Source organism: Erythranthe guttata, chromosome 14 (assembly GCF_056151865.1).
Source record: "Erythranthe guttata isolate IM_541 chromosome 14, IM_541, whole genome shotgun sequence".
NCBI lineage: Eukaryota > Viridiplantae > Streptophyta > Magnoliopsida > Lamiales > Phrymaceae > Erythranthe > Erythranthe guttata.
In genome coordinates this window covers 3,499,008-3,523,547 of record NC_142546.1, presented here as the reverse complement: position 1 = coordinate 3,523,547, position 24,540 = coordinate 3,499,008, and the positions used below count along the sequence as shown (strand labels likewise).

The 24,540-nt window shown below is 35.7% G+C and overlaps 4 protein-coding genes across 4 annotated transcripts; 3 read left to right on the top strand and 1 right to left on the bottom strand.

The window, feature by feature from the left end:
• Positions 1-18: 18 nt before the first annotated feature.
• On the bottom strand, positions 19-3,275 carry PEX13 (peroxin 13). The gene is made up of 5 exons (XM_012982616.2): positions 3,075-3,275; positions 2,301-2,543; positions 844-1,205; positions 546-638; positions 19-471 (listed from the first exon to the last, which is right to left on the bottom strand). The coding sequence occupies exons 1-5, from the start codon at positions 3,097-3,099 to the stop codon at positions 256-258; spliced, it is 939 nt and encodes a 312-aa protein (XP_012838070.2). The 5' UTR covers positions 3,100-3,275; the 3' UTR covers positions 19-255.
• A 4,829-nt stretch (positions 3,276-8,104) lies between these two features.
• On the top strand, positions 8,105-9,049 carry LOC148764942 (uncharacterized). The gene is made up of 2 exons (XM_088814529.1): positions 8,105-8,183; positions 8,721-9,049. Exons 1-2 carry the CDS (start codon positions 8,105-8,107, stop codon positions 9,047-9,049), a joined length of 408 nt encoding a protein of 135 aa, XP_088670655.1.
• Positions 9,050-10,486: 1,437 nt separating this feature from the next.
• On the top strand, positions 10,487-15,481 carry LOC105958615 (histone H2A deubiquitinase (DUF3755)). Its single transcript, XM_012982614.2, has 7 exons — positions 10,487-10,960; positions 11,439-11,538; positions 12,328-12,393; positions 12,938-13,052; positions 14,036-14,118; positions 14,511-14,572; positions 15,142-15,481. The coding sequence occupies exons 1-7, from the start codon at positions 10,734-10,736 to the stop codon at positions 15,242-15,244; spliced, it is 756 nt and encodes a 251-aa protein (XP_012838068.2). The 5' UTR covers positions 10,487-10,733; the 3' UTR covers positions 15,245-15,481.
• Positions 15,482-16,398: 917 nt separating this feature from the next.
• UBP5 (ubiquitin-specific protease 5) lies at positions 16,399-24,269 on the top strand. Its single transcript, XM_012982613.2, has 13 exons — positions 16,399-16,874; positions 18,302-18,553; positions 19,379-19,523; positions 19,623-19,682; positions 19,782-19,877; positions 20,462-20,842; positions 21,203-21,343; positions 21,431-21,601; positions 22,282-22,539; positions 22,634-22,782; positions 22,882-23,382; positions 23,486-23,759; positions 23,838-24,269. Exons 1-13 carry the CDS (start codon positions 16,756-16,758, stop codon positions 24,018-24,020), a joined length of 2,730 nt encoding a protein of 909 aa, XP_012838067.2. The 5' UTR covers positions 16,399-16,755; the 3' UTR covers positions 24,021-24,269.
• Positions 24,270-24,540: the final 271 nt, after the last annotated feature.

Genomic DNA, 24,540 nt, shown 5'->3' with positions numbered 1-24,540 from the left:
AACTAATAGAGGACAGTGTTTTCCACACAAAAACCATTTTTTTTACTTCTTAGGATATATTTATTCTCCTTCTTTATTACAAGCAACTTCCATTACAAGAATACGACGATTCTGTTTCGGGTGAGATTTGGAATCAAGGAAAGTAGTAGCAGCAGCATCCTCTTTCTTCTGTACTTGCACCTTTCAATTAAAAGATACGTCGGCCAATTCATTTCTCATCATCTACACTAAAGAGACACGTACAATCAGATCGATTTACTGTCCATCACCCCATACACCATCCCACGCACCGCCGCTCGGAGCAGCAGTCTTTGGTCCCTCCATGTAGTTGTGATTTCCAGGGTGGTTGTGAGGTCCAGGTGGACCTTCCATGCCGGGAGGATGAACTTTCTTGTGCTTCGATCTGACTCCTAATATTCTAAGAACAAATCTGGCAAGCTCTCCATATAGCATCCCAGATCTATCAAATAGCTGCAAAAATGAAATAGACCAGATCAATTTTTCTTTCTGGATAATGTTTGCACACGAGGAAAAAAAAAAGGTACCTGAAGAAGGGCAGACATAAACATATGGAATGCCTGTGTATTCTGGTCGATCAAGATTGCAACCCGGCCAAAAAATGTCACTACACCCTGCATCTGCAATTATCAAATAAAAATAAATAAGATTAAGTGATGTTTGTAGAGGCAACTAAATGTTGTAGGGGTTAATTTTGTTTGCCACATGCAGATGGGATTGAATTCGTATACCGAATTAGCTCTATCTACTGCTATTGACAATGCATAGACATAAAGAATAGTTACAAACTGTCCAAACGGGGAAAGAAAAAGTCTTTTGACTTACCACTCGCATTAACGAAATCCAAAAATTAGGTGGAGAAGGAGGAGCTCCGTAGGGATTGTTTGGGTCTTGATCACCCATGGGTCCCCCCATGCCCATTCCATAGCCTCCCATGGGGCCTCCAAGACCTCCTCCAAGACCACCACCATACATTCCACCACCAACACCATACATGCCTCCTCCTGCTCCTCCATAAAGTCCACTGTAACCTCCTCTATACATGCTGTTTCCATACATCCCACCTCCATATGACCCTCCTAACCCCCCACCTAACCCCCCTCCTAACCCCCCTCCTAATCCCCCATATGATGAACCATACATCCCACTTCCATATCCAGAATTGTAATTTACACCCGAACCATAACCTGAATAAGAAACAAACCAAGGGCAGAATTTACATTAGATTCTGAAAGATTCAGATGCATACATATATAGAAATATAGAATTATAGATAGATTTGAATATCACACCAATATGACTCTTTCTGTTCTCGCGCTTACATCTTGCAAAGAATTGTGACTCATCACTTATCTTCTAGTTTAAACATGAAGTCCATCTTAATATTAAAATGTTGAAGATTTTATGAAAATATCAAGGCTTAGACTAGAAAACTGTACTCACTCCAAGAGAGACAAATTATTAGCAGAATATGCAAGTGTCAAACTACTTGCACTTATTAACATCTTAGAGGATAGGCTTTAATGGCATGACTGTCATTATCGATATCGTGGCAAAGCATTATCTATAATGCTTTATCTCATACTCACATGTTTTCCGAAGCAGGCAAGTACTAAAAATAATCGAACACCTACACTAAATCCATCAGAAACTTCACCACATTATAAAAGCAGATAAAACCACACGAACACTAATGTCAAGGAAGCAAGCAATTTAAGTTACAACATCAGTATTTCCTAGTCCATTTAAAAGAAGGTATAGAACCAACTTCAAGGCAGGCCAATCTGAAACTGCATCAAAGCAATTTGTTCAGCGTATTTAATCAAAATGGATACTTACTCGGTTCATGAGTGCAATTTCAGATTACGCAATTGGCATTCTTTCATTTGATTGCTGTCCCAATATAAAATTTTAAACGCTAATGCCAAGGAGGCCATCTTAAGACTCATACAGGACCAATCAACGAAGAAATTTCTTATGCATATTTCAACAATGTGTTTTATGGCATAGTCATGATTGCAGTTTCAGATCATACAAGCCCATGTTTTCATTTATTAGCGTGCCAATATCAAATTGCAAACGCCAATAGTCATAGAAAACCGCAACAAAGCATGCAGTAACCACCATCCAGTTTCATCCAACTGAAGCATGTGACACATGGGACAATATGGAGACAAAACATATTCAATGCGAGGCCGGTCTAATCTCAAGCCAGTGAAACAAAACATGCACTCATTTCAGAAAAAAAAAGAAAAAAAAGAAAAAGTAGTCGTCTTTGATACCTCCTCCATAAGTGCTGCCATACGCCTGCTGCTGTTCCCAGGGCCGAGCAGGGACTGGCCTCCCAAGAGTGTTTGTATTAACAGTTGTACTCCTATTAGCAGTCGAAACAACTTCACCGGGTTGAGCAGTTCCAGAAGCTTCGACTACAGCACTTGTGTTACCAGCAGAGGAGGGCTTAAATGGTCCAGGCCCAGAAGAAGATCCAGCTCTCTCCCACGGTTTTGGCGGTGGGCCACCACCACCTACAAATAAATTAATAAGAAGAATAATTAAATCTTCTAATAATGGTGTATACTTTACTGTTCAAAAACCCCTTTCGTAGACTCGTTGGTCATATGATAAATACATTTATTGGCCAAGCGGCAAAAAATTTCATTGCCTGATATTGATAGATTCTTCTATGATCATATTAGAACCAAAAATTAAATCGAATCACAATCGGTGAACGAAAGCAGATGGCTTGTATAAGATTAAAAGCGCATTCTTGAATTTCGTAAATAAATAATTGAACTAAATCATTTAAGGAGCTCCGCAATCGGTAATAAAGCATGAACAAAATCCTGATTAATACAAGGAGGAGCCCTAATCTTCAAACGGACGATTGAAGAACAATATTAATATGTAAACCAACAAATTCGCTAAATCACAGAATCAAAACATAAAACACAGCACACAGAAAACTACGAATTAAACACCAAAAAAATTCAAAAAAAATCCAAAGAGATTGCAATTTTAATTGATCCAAATTTGATTGAAATAACGGCGGCAAATACCTGATGCTTGGGCGTTGTTCTCCATAGACTATAATCGGATTCTCGAACAGAGAAAGCTAACGAGAGAGAGAGAGAGGAGGTTGGGGAAAATCCGTATTGATTGATCAGAAAAAAAGTGTGTTTATCTGGTTTTTTTTTTTTTTTTTTTTTTTTTTTGCGAACCCCAAGAAATTTCTGAGCAAAATTGACGAATTTACCCCCCAATTGTTTCTTCCACGAGTTTAATAATAAGTAAAGACGCGGTGGCGGAGTGATGGGTGGGAGTGTGGGACCTAGTTGACTCGGCTGCCGCAGCCTAATTTAACACTTTTGACTTTGAGTCAACAAGGGCAGTTAAGGAAATCCCATTACAACAATATTTTTCGGGGGAAATTTGACAAAACTCCCTCACTACACAAATATCATTATAATAAGCCCAATTTTGTTTTACATTTTTAAGATAAATCCAAACTAATTTTTATTAATTAAAAACACTTAATTATCACTATTATACTCCTACTTAAAAAATAATGTATATTTAATTTTGATATTAAAGATATATAATATATTTTCCATTAAAGAATCCTAATAATTAGGAAGTCAGTTAGTTGAATTAATGACCGTATTATCTCTTTCCTATTCCTTAACCTCCCCTCTCTCTCTATTTATCTCTTTCCTATTCATTAACCCTCTCTCTCTCTCTCCGTGTTGAGTTTTGTAGAAAATAGAGCAAATACAATATATATATATATATATATATATATATATATATATATATATATATATATATATATATATATGTATATTATACTTACAAGTGTACTCATAACCAATAGGGTTTCTAAAAAATAAGTTTCTTACAACAATTGGGGTTTGGATATATTTGCAGTCACAGTGGGAGGAAGAAGATGATGTTTTTTTCAAATAGTGGTTTACGTTTCAAATAACGAGAAGAAGTGATTACACGGACTATGCTCTAGGGGTTCATTGGAGAGTAGATAGTGTTCTTTATAGTGGTTTATAGCTTCTTTTTCGCAGAATTTATGATGTTTTCTTGTTATAATTCATAGTGATTTTCGATGTTTATACATTTGTGTATATAAAGTGGTTTTCATGTTTATATAGTTGTTTTATACATAGTGGTTTTCATGTTTATATAGTTGTATATACGAAGTGGTTTTCATAATGTCAGGCTTTGTCTTTGATAAATTTATAGTCGTTTTTCAACAATTTACATAGTTGTATATGCAGAGTGGTTTTAATCTTTACATAGTTGTATACACAGAGTGGTTTTCATCTTTACATAGTTGTATACACATAGTGGTTTTCATGTTTATATAGTTGTATACACAGAGTGGTTTTCATGTTTATATATATGTATGTACATAGTGGTTTTCATGTTTATATAGCTATTTATACAGAGTGGTTTTCATGTTTATACAGTTATTTATACAAAGTGGTTTTCATGTTTACATAATTGTTTGTACACATGTTTCTACACCATAATTTTAGAAACACAAAATTCACAAAATTAAAAGAACAGTAGTTATGGTGTCAATTAATATTGAGATAAATTTATTAAAATTGTATATGCAATAAACTATATAATTAATATATTAATATAGATAAAATTACAGTACCCATACCCAAATCTTCCTTCTTCAATCCAATTGTTGAAAAGGGCAGGCAACAATATATTCAAATCATCGGCCAAATTACTTGGTCACAAAATGTTCAGAGAAATGTACGATTGACTTGTGTGTATACACTTCTTTATACACCATGTTTCTTCCCGATCTCCTTTGTTTGAATGGATTTGGTGTAGACGGTGGGTATACGAGATTTTTCGGATTTGGGAGCGTGATTTTAGGGCAGAAATTTATGCAGGAGATATCGGTGCAGATTAGGGAGATTTGGGATCGTGATTTGGAATTAATTTATCGTATTTTTTATTTTAATAATTATACTAATTAGTGGGGGCATATATGGTTTTTCAGGCTTATTAGATTTATCTCAAATATCATTTATAAATAAAGGATTTATCAAGAATTAAAATCCTAACGAAGGGTGTTTGGCGTATAGCCCCTTAATAATTTCATATTTAAACTATTTATTTTACCTTGAATACTTCTAAATTATGTAAAATGGGCTATATGGGCGAGTTAGTTGAGGGCCCGATGAGCCGACCTTTGACGGGCCGTGCTTGGATATATCAAGCCTATTGATCAACTCAACAATCACATAAAAAATACCGATGAATTGTCTTGTTTGGAATTGTAGAGGGTTGGGGGGTCTCATACAGTTCGGAGTCTTAGCGACTTAATTCGAGTAAACAATTCCCGTCTCATTTTTCTATCAGAGACCAAATTATCTGCTAGAAAATTTGAATGTATAAAGAGGCAATTGGGTCTTCAAGGTGTAGTAGTTGAAGCGCGAGTTTTTTCAGGAGGGCTTGGTCTTCTTTGGTCCTCAGACACCAGTGTGATTCTTCAAAGTTTTTCTATGAATCATATTGATGCACACATTTATGATGATGAGACGAATGATGTATGGAGATTTACGGGTTTCTATGGGCACCCGGAGGAAAACAAGAAGTATTTGTCGTGGCTTTTACTAAGAAAACTAGCAGGTTTATCGTCTAAACCGCGGGTTTGTGCGGGAGATTTCAATGCCATTCTTAATAGTTCCAAAAAAAATGGAGGTCGAAGGACCCCGTTCAACGATATGTATGAGTTTCGATCATGTTTGGATGATGCTCGGTTAACAGATTTGGGTTTTATGGGTTTTCCATTCACTTGGACGAATAACATGACACATCCAGACACAATAAGGGAGCGGATTGATCGAGCATGCGCAAACGAGGAATGGAAGAATAAGTTCCCAGGATTTCGTGTGACACATCTAGAGGCTCTCTACTCTGATCATCTCCCTATACGAATAGATCTTAAGAAAACCAGTAGAGAGAACAATAGTCGGAGGCGACGGGGTTTTAAATTTGAAGCCATGTGGCCGAAAACATCTGATTGTGCCAAAGTTATTGAAGATCACTGGATGACGAATGCATTAACCGTCGATCAGGAAAGTCAATGGAGAAATCTTAAGCAATGTAAGTGGGGGTTGATAAACTGGAGTAAACATTGTTTTGGCAGTGTTACTAATCGGATCAAAAAATTAAAAGCGGAAATCTTGAGACTCCAAAAGAATACTCGTACGAATGAGATTAGCCAACAAATAAAAGAGTTTACGATAGAATTAGATGATTTGGTTGATAAAGAGGAAATGATGTGGCGGCAGCGAGCCAAGGCCCATTGGATGAGGGAAGGAGATAAAAACACGAAATTTTTCTACGCAAAGGCATCCTTGCGCAAGAAGACAAACACTATCTTGGGCCTTCGGAACATGATGGGGGAGTGGTGCGAAGACGAAATGGATACGGAGAGAATTGTGGCTGAGTACTTTAGAGATATATTTACGTCCAAAAATCCGACGGATGAAGAATTGGACGAAGTTCTGGACGCTATAGAGCCGAGAATAAGCCAGCACATGAATGAAGAATTATCCCGAGATTTCACAGATTCGGAGGTGAAAGAAGCACTAGACGCTATGCAACCGCTTAAGTCTCCTGGCCCAGATGGTTTTCCAGTGATATTCTTCCAACGTTTTTGGAATATTGTAGGGCGCGATGTTACTCGTTGGATATTCCCTCGCTCGTGTAATTTCACTCATATTGTATTGATCCCTAAATGTGCGAACGCGGATAATATAACCCAATTCCGTCCAATCAGTCTCAACAACGTAATTTACAAGATAACTTCAAAAGCTATAACAAACCGACTGAAGCCATATATGAATATGATTATTTCGGAATCTCAGTCTACTTTCGTCCCATCAAGACTTATCTCTGACAATATTCTTGTAGCTTATGAAGTTATGCACTATATAAAACGAAGTTCGACAGACCATATGGCAATTAAGTTAGATATGAGCAAGGCCTACGACCGTATCGAATGGATTTTTCTCCAAAAGATTATGCTGAAATTAGGCTTCGGAACAAAATTCGTAAGTCTGATTATGAAATGCGTGTCTTCAGTTAATTATTCGTTTATCTTAAATGGAAAGGTATTTGGTTCTCTCACCCCGGAGCGTGGAATTAGATAAGGGGATCCAATGTCTCCGTACTTATTTTTGTTCTGTGCCGAGGCACTAAGTGCGCTGTTTCGAAGAGAGGAAAGAAAGTGCAATATTAAAGGTCTTGCAGTATGTAGAGGTGCCCCGAAAGTTTCTCATTTACTGTTTGCGGATGATACGATGATCTTTTGCAAAGCAAATGAGTTGTCGGCTCAATGGATTCGTAATATCCTACAAGTGTACAAACATGCGTCGGGGCAGGAGGTTAATTTTGCAAAATCAAGTGTTGTGTTCAGCAAAAACACCAGTGTTTCTACAATTGAGAGAATTAGAGAGTTTTTACCAATGAGAGTCGTTGACAAGCATGAGAAATACCTTGGCTTACCATCTATCGTGGGCAAGTCGAAACGAGAGATATTTGCTAACATCCGCGATAAGGTGTGTTCTCGTTTGCAAGGATGGAAAGAAAAATGGTTGTTTAAAGGGGGAAAAGAGATTCTTATCAAAGCGGTGGTCCAAGCCATTCCAACTTATGCGATGAGTTGTTTCAAACTACCGGATTTTTGCATAAAGGAGCTCGAACAATATATGGCAAAATTTTGGTGGGATAATTCTTATGGTAAAGGGATCCACTGGACGAGTTGGCGAGACCTGTGTAGGGGCAAGCATAGTGGTGGTCTTGGCTTTAGAGAATTGGAAGCATTTAACAAAGCACTACTAGCAAAACAAGTTTGGAGGTTAATGAAAAATCACGAAAGCCTGTTAGGAAAATTGTTAAAAGCTAGATATTATCCTAACTCAGACGTTTTTGGAGCCACGTTGGGTACCAGCCCCTCATACACGTGGAGAAGCTTGTGGAGTTCGATTGATCTGGTCAAGACAGGGATGCAGTAGAGAATTGGAAATGGTCGGTCAGTGAGTATATGGAGAGACAAATGGTTACCGAGGGAGAGTACTTTTCAAGTTTTCACACCAACGAGAGATCGAACACCAAATGCGGAGGTGAGTGAATTAATTGACGAAAATACAAGCCTTTGGAAAACCGATTTAATTCGAGAGGAGTTTTTTGAAGAAGACAATAAGGCTATTCTATCAATCCCGTTAGGTAGTTTGTTGCAAGAGGACCAACATATATGGCATTACACTCGTAACGGTCTCTTTTCCGTCCGTAGTGCTTACCACCTGGCGACCAATATTGAGAGAGAGAGGGGGATGGTCAGACAAGTTATAGCTCGAATGTACCTAATAACGGAGTCTGGAGATGGTTATGGGAATTAAACGTACCGAGTGAGATTAAAATATTTCTCTGGCGAGCATGTAAAAATTTGCTACCCACATGCACAAATTTATTGAAACGGAATGTGTTGGTGGAAGATAGGTGCATTTTTTGTGATGAATCGGGGGAAGACATCATGCATAGTTTGGTTTTTTGTTCACTGGCACGCCAAGTTTGGGCATTAAGTGATATCCCTCAGTCAGTATATCTAACGACGGAAACTGATGTAGGCAAATGATTATCGGCAATGAAAAAAAATTCAGATGCTGGTGTTTTTGAACTATGTATACTTTTATGTTGGTCGATTTGGCATGCTCGTAACAAGCGTGTGTTCAAAGGAGTTTTACCCGCAACCATGGAGATCGTTGATTTTTCTAAGAAATATTGGAATCAGATTCACGCAGTCACAACGGAGGTGTTGCAACAGCGATTAAAACGGGAACGGAATGCGGTGAAGTGGTCGGCTCCTGATGAAAATATGGTTAAGATAAATTTTGACGCGACAATCAATAGTGTGGACATAATATGTGGACTTGGAGCTATAGATAGATCGAGTTCGGGCGCTTGTATTGGGTGGAAACCCGGTGCCTAAAACAACCATTAAACCCCACATCGGCGGAGGCAAAAACAACTCTTTTGGCCATGGAAATGGCACGTGAAAATAATTGGCAGCGAGTTATCCTTGAAGGCGATTCATTGGTGGTCACTACAGTTATTCAGTGCAACTCGGGGTCACGAGCAGATTATGGTCATATTATTGATGATATTCAGCAATTGGGAAAGACTTGTGTCGAGTTTAAAGCTCAACATATTTGTAGGGAAGGGAATCGAGTGGTACATGAAATAGCAACGTTGTCAAAATATGAATCGCATAGTTGGGCTGAGTTACCTGCTAAGATCCAGTCATATGTATCTTCTAAGATGTTTTAATGAAATCTAATGCGTTTTTTTGTTCTCGAAAAAAAAAACAATCACATAAAAAATCAATTTTAGGGTTCGTTTGGTACCTATATCTGATTAGATTGGATTAACTTCCTACTGATTAATTAATTATCTAGTTAGTAGTATGTTCGATTTCTTAGATTATATCTTAGTATTAAATTTGTTAAATTCAGTTATTATATATGAAGTGTTTTTAAAACGACTTGGCTTACAATAAATAGTAAGATATGATTTTAGGGATAAATTATCTTTTTCGTTTTTAGTCACCCCTATTAAATTAATCACAGGTGAGTGGGTACTACTACTTTAATTAAATAGTAGAATTTAATAACGGATTTTGATTTTTGTAGCGGGTTTGAAAAAATGTGAATCTTGACAACCGTACGTGTTATTAGTCCCTACTATTTAGTCGGTAGAACCTTATAGCGATAACCGAACGAGCGCTTAATATTTCAAGTTACTGCATGGGACTGGAGATTAAGCCAATGCACATACATGATTAGCTACAAGTCCCTTAGTTATCATATTAAAATAATCAATTTGGAAAATATTTCGACTTTGGAATAATATTTTTTTCATTTGAAATCACGAAAGCTCCAATTTCTCGATTTTTTGTAGTTTTTTTTTTTGAACTAGATCAAAATGCAAATTACATTTCGAATTCTCATCCGATTTCGAATTTTGAAAATTCTGATTTTTCTCCCAAAAGTTACGCCGTAAATATTAACATTATTATGTGTTTATATTATAGGTTATTAATCAAATGGAAATTCCAAAGTCCGCCGATTACAATCCAAAAAAAAATCGATCTTTGAACAAATTTTTTCATTGCAAATTCCGAAATTTTGATATACTACTTTGATGTTTTATTTTTTTGTGGAATAAAAATTAATTTTTTACTTCCAATTTAGTTTTTCAAATGTGCTAATTCCAATACGATCCCATTTTCATTTTAGTGGTACAACACAAATCTGAATTGGACGTGAAATATTCAAAATAAAGATTCAGTGGGCAAAATGCCTAAATTGTACTTACGGGGGGCGAAAATGTGCAAATATGACGAAGTTAGAGGGGTGAATTGCTATTTATCCTATAGAATACAGAAAAAGGAAAAGCATAACCGCCGCCGATCTGAACATATTATTCTCTCTTCTTCCGTGCTTATCAGATTGCCAATTTTCGTTAATTAATTGTTTTTGTCACGATTTTTGAAACGCAATCGAATTGAATTCGAAATTCAGCTCATAATTAATTTTTGAAACGCAATCGAATTGAATTCGAAATTCAGTTCAGAAGTAAATTTTTAGGTTTTTAGATTTCGGTGGTGGGCGTTGATGGCGGCAAGTGCCAACCCTTCATCTGGCGGCCATAGCAACACCAGCAACGGCAAAAATAATAGCAGTAACGGCGGCGGGCAGGAGAATGGAAATGGTGCCGGCGGCCTGTCGGCGACGGAGAATTCCACGGTGGGGGAGACCCAGCCGGGTCTCCGCCACAACCCGGGTCTGTCACTTGATTGGACTCCCGAGGAACAGTCCACGCTCGAAGATTTGTTGGCAAAGTCAGCTAGTGATTCTTTCTCTCTCTCTCTCTCTCTCTCTCTCTCTCTCTCTACATTTATATTTTGTTTTAGTTTCTTAATTGTTCGCATTTCTGGAATGGTTGTCGTATAGCTGAATTGATGGAATGTATTATGTGTTTGTTTTGGTTATTGGCGATTCTTTCGGTTCTTGCTTAGTTTTCGATTTCTTTTAAGAGAATCAATTATCATTCATTAAACCGAATTTGAAACTCTAATGTCTAAGAATAATAGTTATAGAACTCCTAAGTAGACCTTAAACATGCATTAACTGGACTTGGTTCCAATACCTCCTAGCTTCGAGTTTGAACCTCAAGCTTTGAGTTATAACATTATTTGTTTTTCTAGTGTTTTCTCATATTTACAAATTGCAACATATTTACTGTGAATCTTCTTGGAGTTCCGACCATATGTTGTTTGCACGTATTATTTAGATAATGATGAGTTTGACCATTCACAGATTTGCGTCAGAAAACCCCCTTGTTCGTTATGCTCAAATTGCTCAAGAATTAAGAGATAAGACAGTTCGGGATGTTGCATTACGTTGCAGATGGATGAGTGTAAGCTCTTTTTTCTCATCATTCTTTTCTTTTCGTATTTGTGTTTTGGGTGTTTTACTCTTATATTTTCTAGATAAAGTTTATTGACATATGGTGTACCCATCATGTAGGATCGTAATCAATCTTCCAATTTTGAGTTAAGAATATCAGTAACTGTTTTATTAGTTATAGTTATGGATATAAAGATTAGAACTCTACACTTGGAGATCAGTTTTGTTGGTAGACTAAATATTTCTACTTCAGAAAGAGTGTCATATGATCTTTGTATGGAAGAAGTTCAGTCTCTCCATACTGTGACATTTCTCCTTTTCAATTCCCTGCCCGGTTGAATGTTTTGTCAATTCAAGGATCATTAGCAGAGGAAAAGATTGTTCCAAAAGAATATTATTATACATGCTGTATAAAAATTGGCTTGAGTTTCCTGTAATACTGTTCATGAAAAACTTGTCATTGTTTTGTCATTTCAAAACGTTCTTGGCATGCAGCTGTTATATAGTGTATGTTGTCTTCTTTTGAAGGTTCCAGTATATAGTTTGTAGAGTAGAGTTGAATAATGGATTCTCATAATGGATTTTAATCTATTTTGCACTTACATATGTGGGTAAATTATCTTTCAAAAGATTGTCAGTGGTTCATGAGATTCATTGGGAAAAGGAAATAAGGTAATATGGGTTAAAAAACTCCATTATTCACTTTCATCGTATATCTTGTGGTAGATACAAAAACCAGAATGGGACTAATAGGGAGCAGCCATGACAATTCTGATTTGAACGGTCTACTGTTTTGCAGAAAAAGGAGACTGGCAAGAGAAGGAAAGATGATAATATTTCATCAAGGAAAAATAAAGACAAAAAGGTAATGAATTACTTCTTGTCATAATCTTCCACTATTTTCGAGTTCATTACTTTAGAAATGAGGCTTCCTTTAATTTATATCATTCACCCACCTTGTCTTGCAACATTAGATTTATGGGCTATGTTTGAAGATTTAGAAAGTTCTTTTCTTTTTCTACAAAATCAGTCAGAGACTTAATATCCTTATTTACAGAGTCTTATTTACACGAAACTCTCGTCAGTCAATGCATGATGCCTTTGCTACAAATTAAAAGAGATTTGAATTTGAGCTACTGATAAACATGCTATAAAAGTTGTTATCTACAAATTCCAAACTAGGCCATTGATCTTTGTAGTTGTTTAGCTGGAAACTTCTGACTTGTTGCCAACTTGTAATGCTTATAATGGTTCTATGGCTATGATTTTGTAACTGTTTTGGAGCTAAGTTATGTATCATGTATGTGTGTATTATTCTATTATTATTATTTTATTTTATTTTGGGCTTCAGTTGAACTCATTCCAGTTAATACTCTGACTAAGTTTCTGTTTTTCCTTGGGATTTTCAGGAAAAGGTTACAGATTCATTGCCAAAATCTTCTCAAGCTGCAAATCGCACCAATGGTCCCGCCTATGTTCAGCCAATGCTTTCAGCGGAAAGTGATGATGGAATCTCATTCAAAGGTCAGTTAACGCTCTTAACTTTCACTCACTGTTCCTGAAAGAAATGAAAGTTACTAGTAGGGAGTCACATGGAAAGCGTATACAGATGATTTAATCAGGACTGTGGTTCATAGTATAAACAATGAAATACATTCAGGAAAAGTAGCTTGCAATTGCATTTTTTCGTCTTTTTGCATATATACACAAGCTGGAATGTTGTAACACCAAGCATGATGGTGTAAATGGATAGTGGGTGTAGTATTCATTACCAGATGGGAAGGATTTTACCTTTTGAGGCCTCTAATCTTAATCAGAATGTTTGTAAATTTCTATCATTTTTGATTTTTTTTCCTCTCAAGTAATTTTTAAAACTTTGTATTGTACGTGTGGAAAGCCAGTTCAATATTTTCTAAAGTCAAATCTTACTAGACATTGCGGGCTAGAAATTTATGCATCAGGGAGTATTAGAACTGGGGTAGCTTCAAAGATCTATGCAATTTTATATATAAATCTGAGATCTGTCACCCTCACGAGTAGTAGCATGTTTCAGTCAGATGTAGATCATGCCATTCTAAGATTAAAGTTCGCTGTGCAGCTAATTAATTGCTTTTTCTTTTTTAACTTATGAAAAATGGTCTTTATATTTAATTTGCAACTTATTTAATTTAATTGTAAATTACTAATTCTGTTTATTTTTGTTAGCCAAGAATATCATACAGCTATGGCTTGCTTTCAGTGAAAAGGATATGTTTTACAAAAAAATAAATTAAGATAAATATATCATAGTGCTAATTTTAGGGCAAACTGTCGCTCGTTATCATAATTCTATATCAAACTTTAATGTTGTACAGGAGATATAAGTTTCAAGGTAAGAGGGTTATGAACTCTACCCTACATCTGGAGATTATATTTGATAGCCATTGATTCTTGTGGTCCTTGTTCTGTTATATTATTGGATACTTCTTTGTTTATGTTTTGAGCCCTTTAAAAAACGTGAATTGCAGCAATTGGTGGAGCTGCTGGCCAGCTTCTTGAGCAAAATGCTCAGGCCTTGGATCAAATTTCAGCCAACTTTTCTGCTTGCAAGGTATTAGCAGCTTCGTTAAATTCATGTTTCCAAATTTACGTGGATAGCTCTACTGTAAGCTAATGAATGATATTGCTAAGCATTTTCTTGTTTCATCAGTTGTTGGTATATGCTATTTGAACAACTACAAAAAACTAGTTTAATGGTAGGTAAAATCGTTATGGGCTTATGAACTCTGATTTGAAATAGTTAATAGTATCTTTCAATATGTGAAAGTATTCTAGTTTACTGTATATGGGCTTATAAACTCTGATTTGAATGCTGTTTCATTATACGCCTCACCTACCTGCTTTTTTTTAGTTCGATTTAGTGGATCAACTTTGTTGACAACATTGCTTCTTTTGTAGTAATGATTTTATTGACATTATTAATTTTGCTTATTTCACATTCAGCTCCACGATAACATCAATCTCTTTTGTCAAGCTCGAAGCAACATCCTTTCAATCTTAAACGAGTACGTGCTCTATCCTTAATGCTCTTTTAACATTCGTCTTGCAACCCGTTGAAGCAATGTGGAACCCTTTGCACAGAATTGCTGCATATATGGAGTTCCTTGCTTGTTTACTAATGCTGCATCTGATAAAGGCTTTACCGTTTTCATTTGTTCTTTCAGTAGTTTTTTAGTTATTTCTGAAGTGTGAATGTTTACCTGCTAGTGTATATATAATCATCTCAATAAATGCTTGTGACTATAAGAAAATAAAATAAAAATTACAATGAATTTGAAATTTTAGCTTTGAATAAAACGTGCCTCGCTTATTGTGGTTTTAGCTATACGGATCGTCACTTTCAGATCTTAATATCTTATATAATACGATTTTTGGTGAAACCTCGTTCTGTAGATATACGATAAGTAGTCTTAGGGTCGGATATACAGGTGAACTATTCAGACTCTCTCATCTTTATCAAATCTTAAAAAATTAAATGAGGGTAATTAATTGTACTTGTAATTGTGAATTTCCGATTACGGTATGTGTCTCGAATAATTACGACATCCTAATAATCTGAAGTGTGTATTTACAGCTCGAATGACATGCCGGAATTAATGAAGCAGATGCCACCTCTTCCTGTGAAGCTGAACGAAGATCTTGCGAGCACCATTCTTCCTCGAGCGAAGAAATCTTGAAGATCCGAGTTTACCATGACGGAATAAATTAGTATAAGCTTGTTTTTCTTCTTTCTTGATTGATGTTTTTGTTTTTGTTTCGTTTTTAATTTCTGTTGCATGATTCGTCTTAGGAGAAAATCCGTGTAGCTTATGAACGCGATCAGTGGTATTATAGAACTCAGTCCTGTACATAACTTAGAAGGAAAAAAAGTCGTGCTATTTAATTAACTAGTATTTAATGAGTATATAAAGGTTTATATATTGATTATTATTGATAGAAAGTTAAGGTTTATAATATGGTTATTAATTTGGTTAACTAGTATTTTTATAATTTTATGATTTATGACTATCAATTAGTTTATAATGTTTGCTCAAATAAATACACAAAATGCGTTTGTATTGTAATGAATGAACTATCTGTTAATAAATTTATGCTAAAATAATCATAGTAATAAGTATAATAATGATAATAAAAACAACGAGTTTATATTACTTCGTTGTGTAATGTTGTTTAATTATTAAATGATTTATGAACATATTTTTCGTTATTAGTATTGTTATCATTAAGTGTACTACATTTTGAGTTAATTATGTTTCATTATTTCAATAATTTTTCATATTTTTAATTTATTTATTTTCTTTATATGAACTTCAATTATACTCATTCAAATCGAGTCGAAAACCAAAAGTATCTGAGTTGAGTTAAAAATAGAAAGATAGAAGGACGATCTTGCGTTTGAGATATGTTACATCAAAAAAAAAAAAAAAGGCGGGATCTTGTTAACATGAAGTACTATTTAGTAGAGGATAATAGCAGTAACCGAACCAGCCCTAACCCTGACTATGTAAGTTATTGAAGGTTTTATTTATTTTAATTTTCACCTTTTCTTTAACAATATTAGCCCTAATGGAGTTCTAGCTACAATAAAATCTCTTTAAATTAACAAAGTCGGTACTAACAAAATTCTATTAAATTATCAAAATATAAATTTTATCGAACTGATGATTTAATACGTTTTCATCGAGTCGGGATCGAAAGAAATTATTATTTAAGTGAAATTATTAATTTGTCAAGTACTAATTTATCGAGGCTACCCATTAAAAAAAAATATTATTTTAATTAATGAAATATTTAGAAAATTTCATCTAACCTCTCTTCCTCCCATTTTCCCTTTTCCAAATTTTATCTTATTTGTCAACATTTCAAATGGAATTAAGAAAAAAAAAACCCTGAAAATTTAGAAAAAAAATCGCCTTAAAAAAGTCTTGTGTCTGTGCAGTGAGGTAGCAGTACTATTTTATCTCTCACTGTACAAATCCAAAACCCTCACTCCTCTGTACCAAACTTGCGGTTAACTCTCTGTTATTATGACGCCCTAAAGGGAAGAATCACTGCTAGAAGAAAGATATCTATCTATTTTCCTCACCGAATTCTCTGTACGAATTCATTCGAGTTCTCCGCCCTAAAAAAATTCGTGTTTTTGGGCATTTTTTTTTCCCTATTGTTTTAAGCCGGTGGGAGAAAAAAAATGGCGGAGGCGGCACGGCAGCTGACGCCGGAGCAGGAGAAGCAAGCCATTAGAGAAATTGCTGTAGCCGCCGAAGCCCATACCACAGTCGGCGATACTTTCTATTTAATCACACAGAGGTAATTTTTTTATTTTTTTGGGCGGCGGGTTATCTTAATTACAGCAGATCTATTTTGAAAACTGACGCTATGTGTTTGTTTATTTGGGGGTTGTTTTTGCTTTTAATTGGGTGGTTTTGGTTGAGTGCATGTGAAAGTTTTTGACCATGGTGAGCGCTGGATTATAGAGGGTTAGGGTTTAAGGGAGGAAAGCTCTCAGGATGCTTGGGAAAGATAACCCTTTAGAAAAAAAAAAAATTTATTGGCTTTTTTTGTTATGTTACATTCAAGGAGAAATGTGGTTGATTATGGGGGAGCTGAATGCTGAGTGATATACTCTTGTCTGCTGAATTTTTCCTTTGCTCTCTAGCTAAAAGCCAGAGTTTAGTTCAATGAGGTCCCTGGTATATTGTGAAATATATGTATTATATATGTACATTGTTTTCTGTAGTGTGAAAGTGGTTACAAAAGAATGCATCTAGAACTCCGAATCCATGTGCAAATACATATTCCAAAAACGAGAATCAGAGGAAGTGTCTTCTCTTAAATTCTTATACATTTCAAAGTGTAGAACAAATATCTTGGTGTTTAGTTTATCACACATAGGCATGGGACTTTTGCAATAGATGTCCCATTAGTTTATGAGTGCAACCCTACTTGTTATAGAGTCAATATCCATTGTCAGTTAATATGTTCTCATCGTCAAGGGCTAATCTTTTGATGGTTCGACCCGATACTATAATTCTCCAGTTGACCAGTGAAGCCAATATGTTTGCATGATTGTTTTTGAGTAATAATAAGTGACCATGACACAAAAAAGAAGAGGATCGTATTGCTAATATTAACAGAGTCTAAATCACAATCACTATCTGGAAGACATGCATTAATTTGATCACAATAGTTTGATATGACCTAAACAAATGAAAGTTGTCTGCAAATTTTGCCTTCTCAGTGTTAGCAAGAAACATCAATATGACACGCAAGTTCAAACAGAAGCAAAAATGATTTTTTTTCCCTTTTTATGTATTATTAGTGGCGTCGTTAAAATTAAATATCTTCAGCAAATTATATGATAGAATGGGCTCAATGGATCTTTGGTATCCTACTGCATTTTAGGGGTTGCTAAAAGGATGAACAACACTATATACATTATCATAATCCATGGTGAGCGCCTGAGAGGGATATCAAGATGCCCTCTTTGCTCGAGCTAGTTTTGATCCGATGTCAAAATTTCAAGGGAGGAAAAACCAAAAACTAGGACTGTTTCGCTTCCTTAATGCTTGAATGTTTCTCTTTTGTCTTTATCGCGAATCTGCAACATCCTTACAATCAAATTGCAAATATTTGTGTCAGTATTTCTTCTTTTATTAGATCCACCGATTTTTGCATTTTGTCTTGTACTGTAACTAAGTTTCTTTTCCTATGCTTTTCCTCATGGTCACTGGCAGATGGTGGCAAGATTGGCTTGAGTATGTCAATCAAAATCAAACCGGTAATGTGAATGATGGATCGTCTTCTGAGCATCATACTTCAGTCAGCTCGACTGCATTGAAGAGGCCGTCCTGCATTGACAATTCTGACTTAATAGATGAAGCGGTACCTGAGGATTCTGCTACGGGTATTGAACTTCTTGATACTTTAGTTGAAGGCACTGATTATATATTGCTTCCAGAAGAAGTCTGGAATCAATTATATTCATGGTGAGTGAGAAGCAGTTTTTCTTTAGTCACACCGTGTTATTTTATTTTCGACGCACGATACATTTTCTGATGATTTTGCTAAATAGTATAAAAACTAATTTTCAAGATTTAAGAATCAAAATAGATGTATTTAGATTTAAAAAAAAATGTTTATCTAGGACAAAACCAGATTGCTAATCTGTTATCGTAAATTTAGTCAGGTAGAAGAGTGCAATCACAAAAGTTGATACAGGCTGATTATATAAGCCTACGATCATCAGTCTTGGACCCTGAAGTGTAGTGTCTTTATATTTCATGCTTATTTTGTATTGATTAGACATGCTCATATAGTTATTCATTCCGAAATCAAACTTTTTTTTTGGTATACAAAGAAGCCTAAGTAAAACACCGAATCACTGATTATGTTGGAAATTTGTATTTTCTGACGTAAGCTTGGATCATGCCAGCAATCTCAAATTGTGCATTCTAAAAGTGTTGTTGAAGATGTATATGCTTTCAATGGTTTTGCCTGTTTAGTTTATTCTTTTGACTGGATAGTTCTAATCCACCAATTTTTCTGCTGAATCTAAAAATAGAGCAGTTACAACTGTGATTAAATCATAATGCTCTCGAGAAATAAATTACCATATTGTTCAGCTAGAAGAGGAAATAACTATGTTCTCTGGCATATGGATGGATATGGACCAGTATAATCTGCTGCATTTGTTTAACATAAGAATATAAATTAAACATTATCTAGATGAACAGTATGTTCTCCTGACAAAGGCAGCCAAGACTATCATCAAATGAATTAAAAGAAGTATTAATATCAGTTGCTCAATTTAGGTATGGAGGTGGTCCTCTGTTGGCTCGAAAAGTAATCAACACAGGCCTTTCACAAACAGAATTGTCTGTAGAAGTTTATCCTTTACAGCTTCAGTTGCATTTGATGCCCAAAGGTGACCGTTCAGCCATAAGAATAAGCAAAAAGGTGTCATATTTGTTTTCATTCTACTTCAATGGAAAGGAACATTGTTTTCGCCCTTACACATCTAGTTATGATATCTAATAAATTGAATTCATCTGTCAGGAGACAATTGGCGAACTTCACCGAAGAGCTTGTGAAATTTTTGATCTTACACCGAAGCAAGTAAATGGTTCTCCTTGGACAAAATTACATTGCATGTATGTTCTAGTTAATCTGCATTTGTTACTTTGACGTATATAATTAAGCTGTGTATTCTCGCAGGTATCCATATGGGATTACTTCAGTCATCAAAAGCATGCATTGATGAGTGACATGGAAAAGACGCTTGATGATGCAAACATTCAAATGGATCAGGATGTGGGTGACATTACATTTTGCCACTTTAAAATCTTTAATAAGAATCATATCTTTTCATATAATGAGGTTTACTTTGACGTGCTTTTTGATAAGTATAATCAGTTTTTGACTTAAATGCTTGTGATGAATCCATCTGGTTTTGAAACTGTCCCTGTCCCATGTAGCGCCTGTTATCAGATTGACCTTGGCTATGTGAATTTAGTTTTATTAGTTGATTGTATACCTTCTGCCAACTTTTGTTTGTGGTAACATTTTAGTTGTGCACCTCAATTTGTAATCTGCAGTCACTCTTTTAAGTAGTTTTTACCGCATGGGTAATTCCCTAATCTTTACCTTTCCTTATTTCTCGATATTCACTCCTTCCTTTTTAAATCTACTTCCATTGTCTTATCTGTTGCGTGGTTTGACAGATTCTTTTTCTCTTAGGTTTCTTTGCTTGAATATCATTATGCATTTTAATATATCACACTTGCCCATTATTGGCTATTCGCTGATTGGTAATTTTGTCAAGATATTTATATACATGACATGATTCCGGACGTATGTTCTGATTTTCCAAATTTCATTTGCCATGTCTGACACAGATCTTAGTAGAGGTTATTAGCAATAAAGGTGAAGGTGGTCGTTCCAATCTGGAGAATGGATCTCTGCATAATGGAAGTCTATCTGTTGCACCTTCACAGTCTGGTTTCCCAACTTCTGGAGGTTTATCTGCAAGCAAGTATTCGTCAAGAAATGGGAATTTGGAATCCCAGCTTCAGAACCTAAATACAGAGAGAGCATATGGATCTAGTGGTGTCAGTACAAGGGGATCTTCTTGTGGTCTCATTGGACTACTAAATCTTGGAAACACTTGTTTTATGAACAGCGCAATACAATGCCTAGTTCATACACCAGAGTTTGCTCGGTATTTTCGTGAAGATTACCATCAAGAAATAAACCGACAGAATCCGCTAGGCATGGTTGTAAGTTCCAAACACTGATGATGTTCTCGCAAGCTAAATCTTTTTCTCATTTTTTCCTATGTAAAAAGTCCCAGGAGAAATCTTTGGGTTTGTATGAGTAGATTTACAAATATACAGATGGTTTCTTCTCACTTTAGTCCCGTTTGCATTCCCTGAAATTACACCTGGCTCATCTATAAAAGATCTTTCTCAGATTAGAGACTTGATTTCAAGGCATGGGTATTGAACTTGGATAACTATATTTGCATTGTGCACCTCCTAATGCTTGTATATGGATAGATTTATATTGCCAGCATTTGAGCTGTAATATGATTGATTAGTGAGGTAGTCATTTCTCTGAAGTTTATATATGTAATGCAGGGTGAGCTTGCTTTAGCATTTGGTGATTTACTTAGAAAATTGTGGGCACCCGGGAGAGCGCCAGTTGCCCCCAGGCCCTTTAAGGCAAAGCTTGCTCGCTTTGCGCCACAGTTTAGTGGATGCAGTCAACATGACTCACAGGTATGTCGCTTCACCTAAAGCTTTCACGAATTCATGTTTAATATTAGTTGAAGAAAATCAACAAGCATATTATATCTTTCTGTATAGGAACTCCTTGCATTTCTGTTAGATGGACTGCATGAAGATTTGAATCGTGTCAAACACAAGCCATACATAAAATCCAAAGATGCAGATGGTCGACCTGATGAAGAAGTTGCGGATGAGTATTGGGCGAATCATATTGCTCGTAATGATTCAATAATTGTGGATGTATGCCAAGTAAGTATACCAACCGTGATTTATTTGAATCAGTTGCTGTATTGTTTTGCTTAGTTTGTCAATTAATCCGTAGTGTATATTGTTGCATTGCTCAAGGAGTGGGGACTCACTTGAATAAATTGGGATCAATTGAAACCACTTGATTTGACAATATTATTACAGATCAAAAGAGATTGAAATGATAGTTCATACTCACATTAGTAGCTAAAAAAGCGAAACAAATTTAATTTCACCCGAACTTTTTTATGAATTTCTGTGTCTTTCAAAGTTCAGTTCAGATTTAGGACCTGCCGATGGATTTTAATCTTTTTTCTGTATGAAGTAATCTTTTTCAGGATTGGCTCCTCAAGTGTGCATCCTGTAATTTTTTTTTGTAAAATCAGGTCATAAACAACACAATGTAAAACTACGGTAGCAAAATGTTATTCCCCTTTTTTGCTTTGGTACTTGAATTTGTTAACTATTTCACATTCCGAAGTCCTTGAGATTCAACGATTTTAATCTTAAAATAAAAATATTTTTATCTAAAATTGGCACTCGTCGAACAAGCTGCTCTTTTGACTTGTAATAGTTTGATCAAGTATTCTATTGGTTTGCTTCCAGTCTTGTCATCCTACAACATTTTGCTGAAATCTAAATGTCATTGCGCTAAAATTCTGGTTACTCTTGTCTTTTTGCAGGGTCAATACAAGTCAACTCTTGTCTGTCCAGCATGTGATAAAGTTTCAGTAACATTTGATCCGTTCATGTACTTGTCCTTGCCGCTTCAGCCTGCTACCACTCGCAATATGACTGTAACTGTTTTTACTTGCGATGGAAGCGCTCTGCCAGCACCCCACACAGTAACTGTGCCAAAGCAGGGTCGTTGCAGGGATCTGATCCAAGCAGTCAGTAATGCTTGTTCTTTGCAACTCAATGAGAAGCTTCTTCTTGCAGAGGTTGGCTGATTTTTTTTGTTTTTTTTCCTTTTTTTATTTGTGTTCTCATAAAACTTTGTTTATAACTTAGTATTTATTTCTGCGCTGTTTATAGATAAGAGGCCACTTGATTTACCGGTTCTTGGAGGATCCGTTGGTCTCACTATCTTCCATAAAAGACGACGATCACCTCACTGCCTACAAAATCCCAAAAGTTCTCAAAAACACAAAGTTCCTTCAGTTGATTCACCGACGTGAAGAACAGTATGTCTAATTTAGTATATTATTTAACTCAATATGTATTTACTTTTTTTATTTCATTGTTGATGTATATCATGCTCCTCTCTTTCTGTAAACTCTTAGGGGCACTGGAAATGCTCAGAGCACTCTCGGGTGGAAGCCTTACGGAACACCTCTTGTTTCGCCTATCTCATGTGACGACACTATTACCAGAAGTGATATACAGGGGATAGTTCATAAGATGCTCTCACCTATGTTAAGAACAAAAAACTCGGCCTCTATGACACCTGGTAATGCGTCATTGGGTGCATCATCGGATCAGTCTAAACCGGTTTCCTTGCCCAAACTTCCGTTACAGTTGGTAGATGAAAATAACGCCTGCATTGATTTAACCGTTGGTGATGATAAGGTGGTTAAATTGTCCTCTTCGTCTATGTCGATTCTTGTATTTGTTGACTGGTCTCAAAAGCTTCTGTCGAGTTACGATACCAGCCACATAGAAAACCTACCGGAAGTTTGTAAATATGGGCATGTGAGCAAGAAAGCTCGTAACGAACCTCTCTCATTGTACACTTGCTTGGAAGGTTTTCTCCGTGAAGAGCCCTTAGTCCCCGAGGACATGTGGTAAGCTCCTTTTTTTTTTTTTTTTTTTTTTTTTTTTTTTTCTTCTTTTTCTTTTTCCACAAAATTTACAGTAATTAATTTTGTTTACATGTTGGTAACAAAGGTACTGTCCACAATGCGAGGAGAGGCGGCAGGCGAGCAAGAAGCTCGATCTTTGGAGGCTTCCGGAAGTTCTTGTTATTCACTTGAAGAGATTCTCTTACAGTAGGTCGATGAAGCATAAACTAGACACGTATGTGAATTTTCCCCTCCACGATTTCGATCTGACAAATTATGTGGCTAACAAGAACAACACTTGTCGCCAAATCTACGAACTCTATGCCTTGACAAATCACTACGGTGGCATGGGAAGTGGCCATTATACAGCGCATATTAAGGTTCGTAATTACCCGCCAAATAATAATAATTAATATTTTTAATTGTTTTTGTTTGTAATGTGAATGTTTGGAATGCAGCTTACGGACGAGAACAGGTGGTATAACTTTGACGATAGCCACATAACAGCGATCAACGAAGAAGAAGTGAAATCGGCAGCTGCTTACGTACTGTTCTATAAAAGGGTGAGCAGTGATAGATCTTCAGCAAGTAATGGAGTGTACTGTACTAATGTTAGCAGCAGCAGCAGCCAAAAACTTTGACCTCAAATATAATAATAGCTCTCTACCAAGTTTAGTATTATGTAAAGTTAATTTATTACCTTGATTACTAATTACTTCTGTTCTAGATATATATATATATTTAGACAACTTTCACAGGAAAAATTAACAAGCTTACAGTTATTAGCAGAGGTTAAGAATTGCTTCTGAAAAATGAAGTATTGTTGTTGAAATAGAAACCTGAGTTCACCTTTTGGTCTGGATAAATTATAAATTGCTATTTACTATTTATGTGGACTGTTCATACTTTGTTCAAATGCTCAACCGAAAAAAAAAGGTAAAAATGGTTATTTTTAATAGGTTTTTTCTCATTTTATTTATGTATTCTAGTGAATTTACTCCCCCTAAAAAATAAAATATTCGAAGTTTAAGTGATTCCAAATAAGATAATATGACCATATTATATTTTGATTTATGATAGTTTAACTAGAAAACTAATATTTTTTCGCACTAAAAATTCCGGGGCGTTGCCCTCGAAACCCCTGTACATGTAAAATTAATT

Bases quoted from the DNA above. Each gene is read 5' to 3' on its own strand.
- PEX13 (XM_012982616.2), bottom strand. From the start codon at position 3,099: ATGGAGAACAACGCCCAAGCATCAG. The intron at 639-843 runs GTAAGTCAAAAG...TGATAATTGCAG, and splicing joins GGATTTCGTTAATGCGAGTG to ATGCAGGGTGTAGTGACATT. The intron at 472-545 runs GTACCTTTTTTT...TCATTTTTGCAG, and splicing joins TTATGTCTGCCCTTCTTCAG to CTATTTGATAGATCTGGGAT.
- LOC148764942 (XM_088814529.1), top strand. From the start codon at position 8,105: ATGGAGAGACAAATGGTTACCGAGGGAGAGTACTTTTCAAGTTTTCAC. The intron at 8,184-8,720 runs GTGAGTGAATTA...AAAAAAATTCAG, and splicing joins ATCGAACACCAAATGCGGAG to ATGCTGGTGTTTTTGAACTA.
- LOC105958615 (XM_012982614.2), top strand. From the start codon at position 10,734: ATGGCGGCAAGTGCCAACCCTTCATCTGGCGGCCATAGCAACACCAGC. The intron at 12,394-12,937 runs GTAATGAATTAC...TGGGATTTTCAG, and splicing joins GGAAAAATAAAGACAAAAAG to GAAAAGGTTACAGATTCATT. The intron at 13,053-14,035 runs GTCAGTTAACGC...CGTGAATTGCAG, and splicing joins TGATGGAATCTCATTCAAAG to CAATTGGTGGAGCTGCTGGC.
- UBP5 (XM_012982613.2), top strand. From the start codon at position 16,756: ATGGCGGAGGCGGCACGGCAGCTGACGCCGGAGCAGGAGAAGCAAGCC. The intron at 16,875-18,301 runs GTAATTTTTTTA...GGTCACTGGCAG, and splicing joins TTCTATTTAATCACACAGAG to ATGGTGGCAAGATTGGCTTG. The intron at 22,783-22,881 runs GTATGTCTAATT...GTAAACTCTTAG, and splicing joins ATTCACCGACGTGAAGAACA to GGGCACTGGAAATGCTCAGA.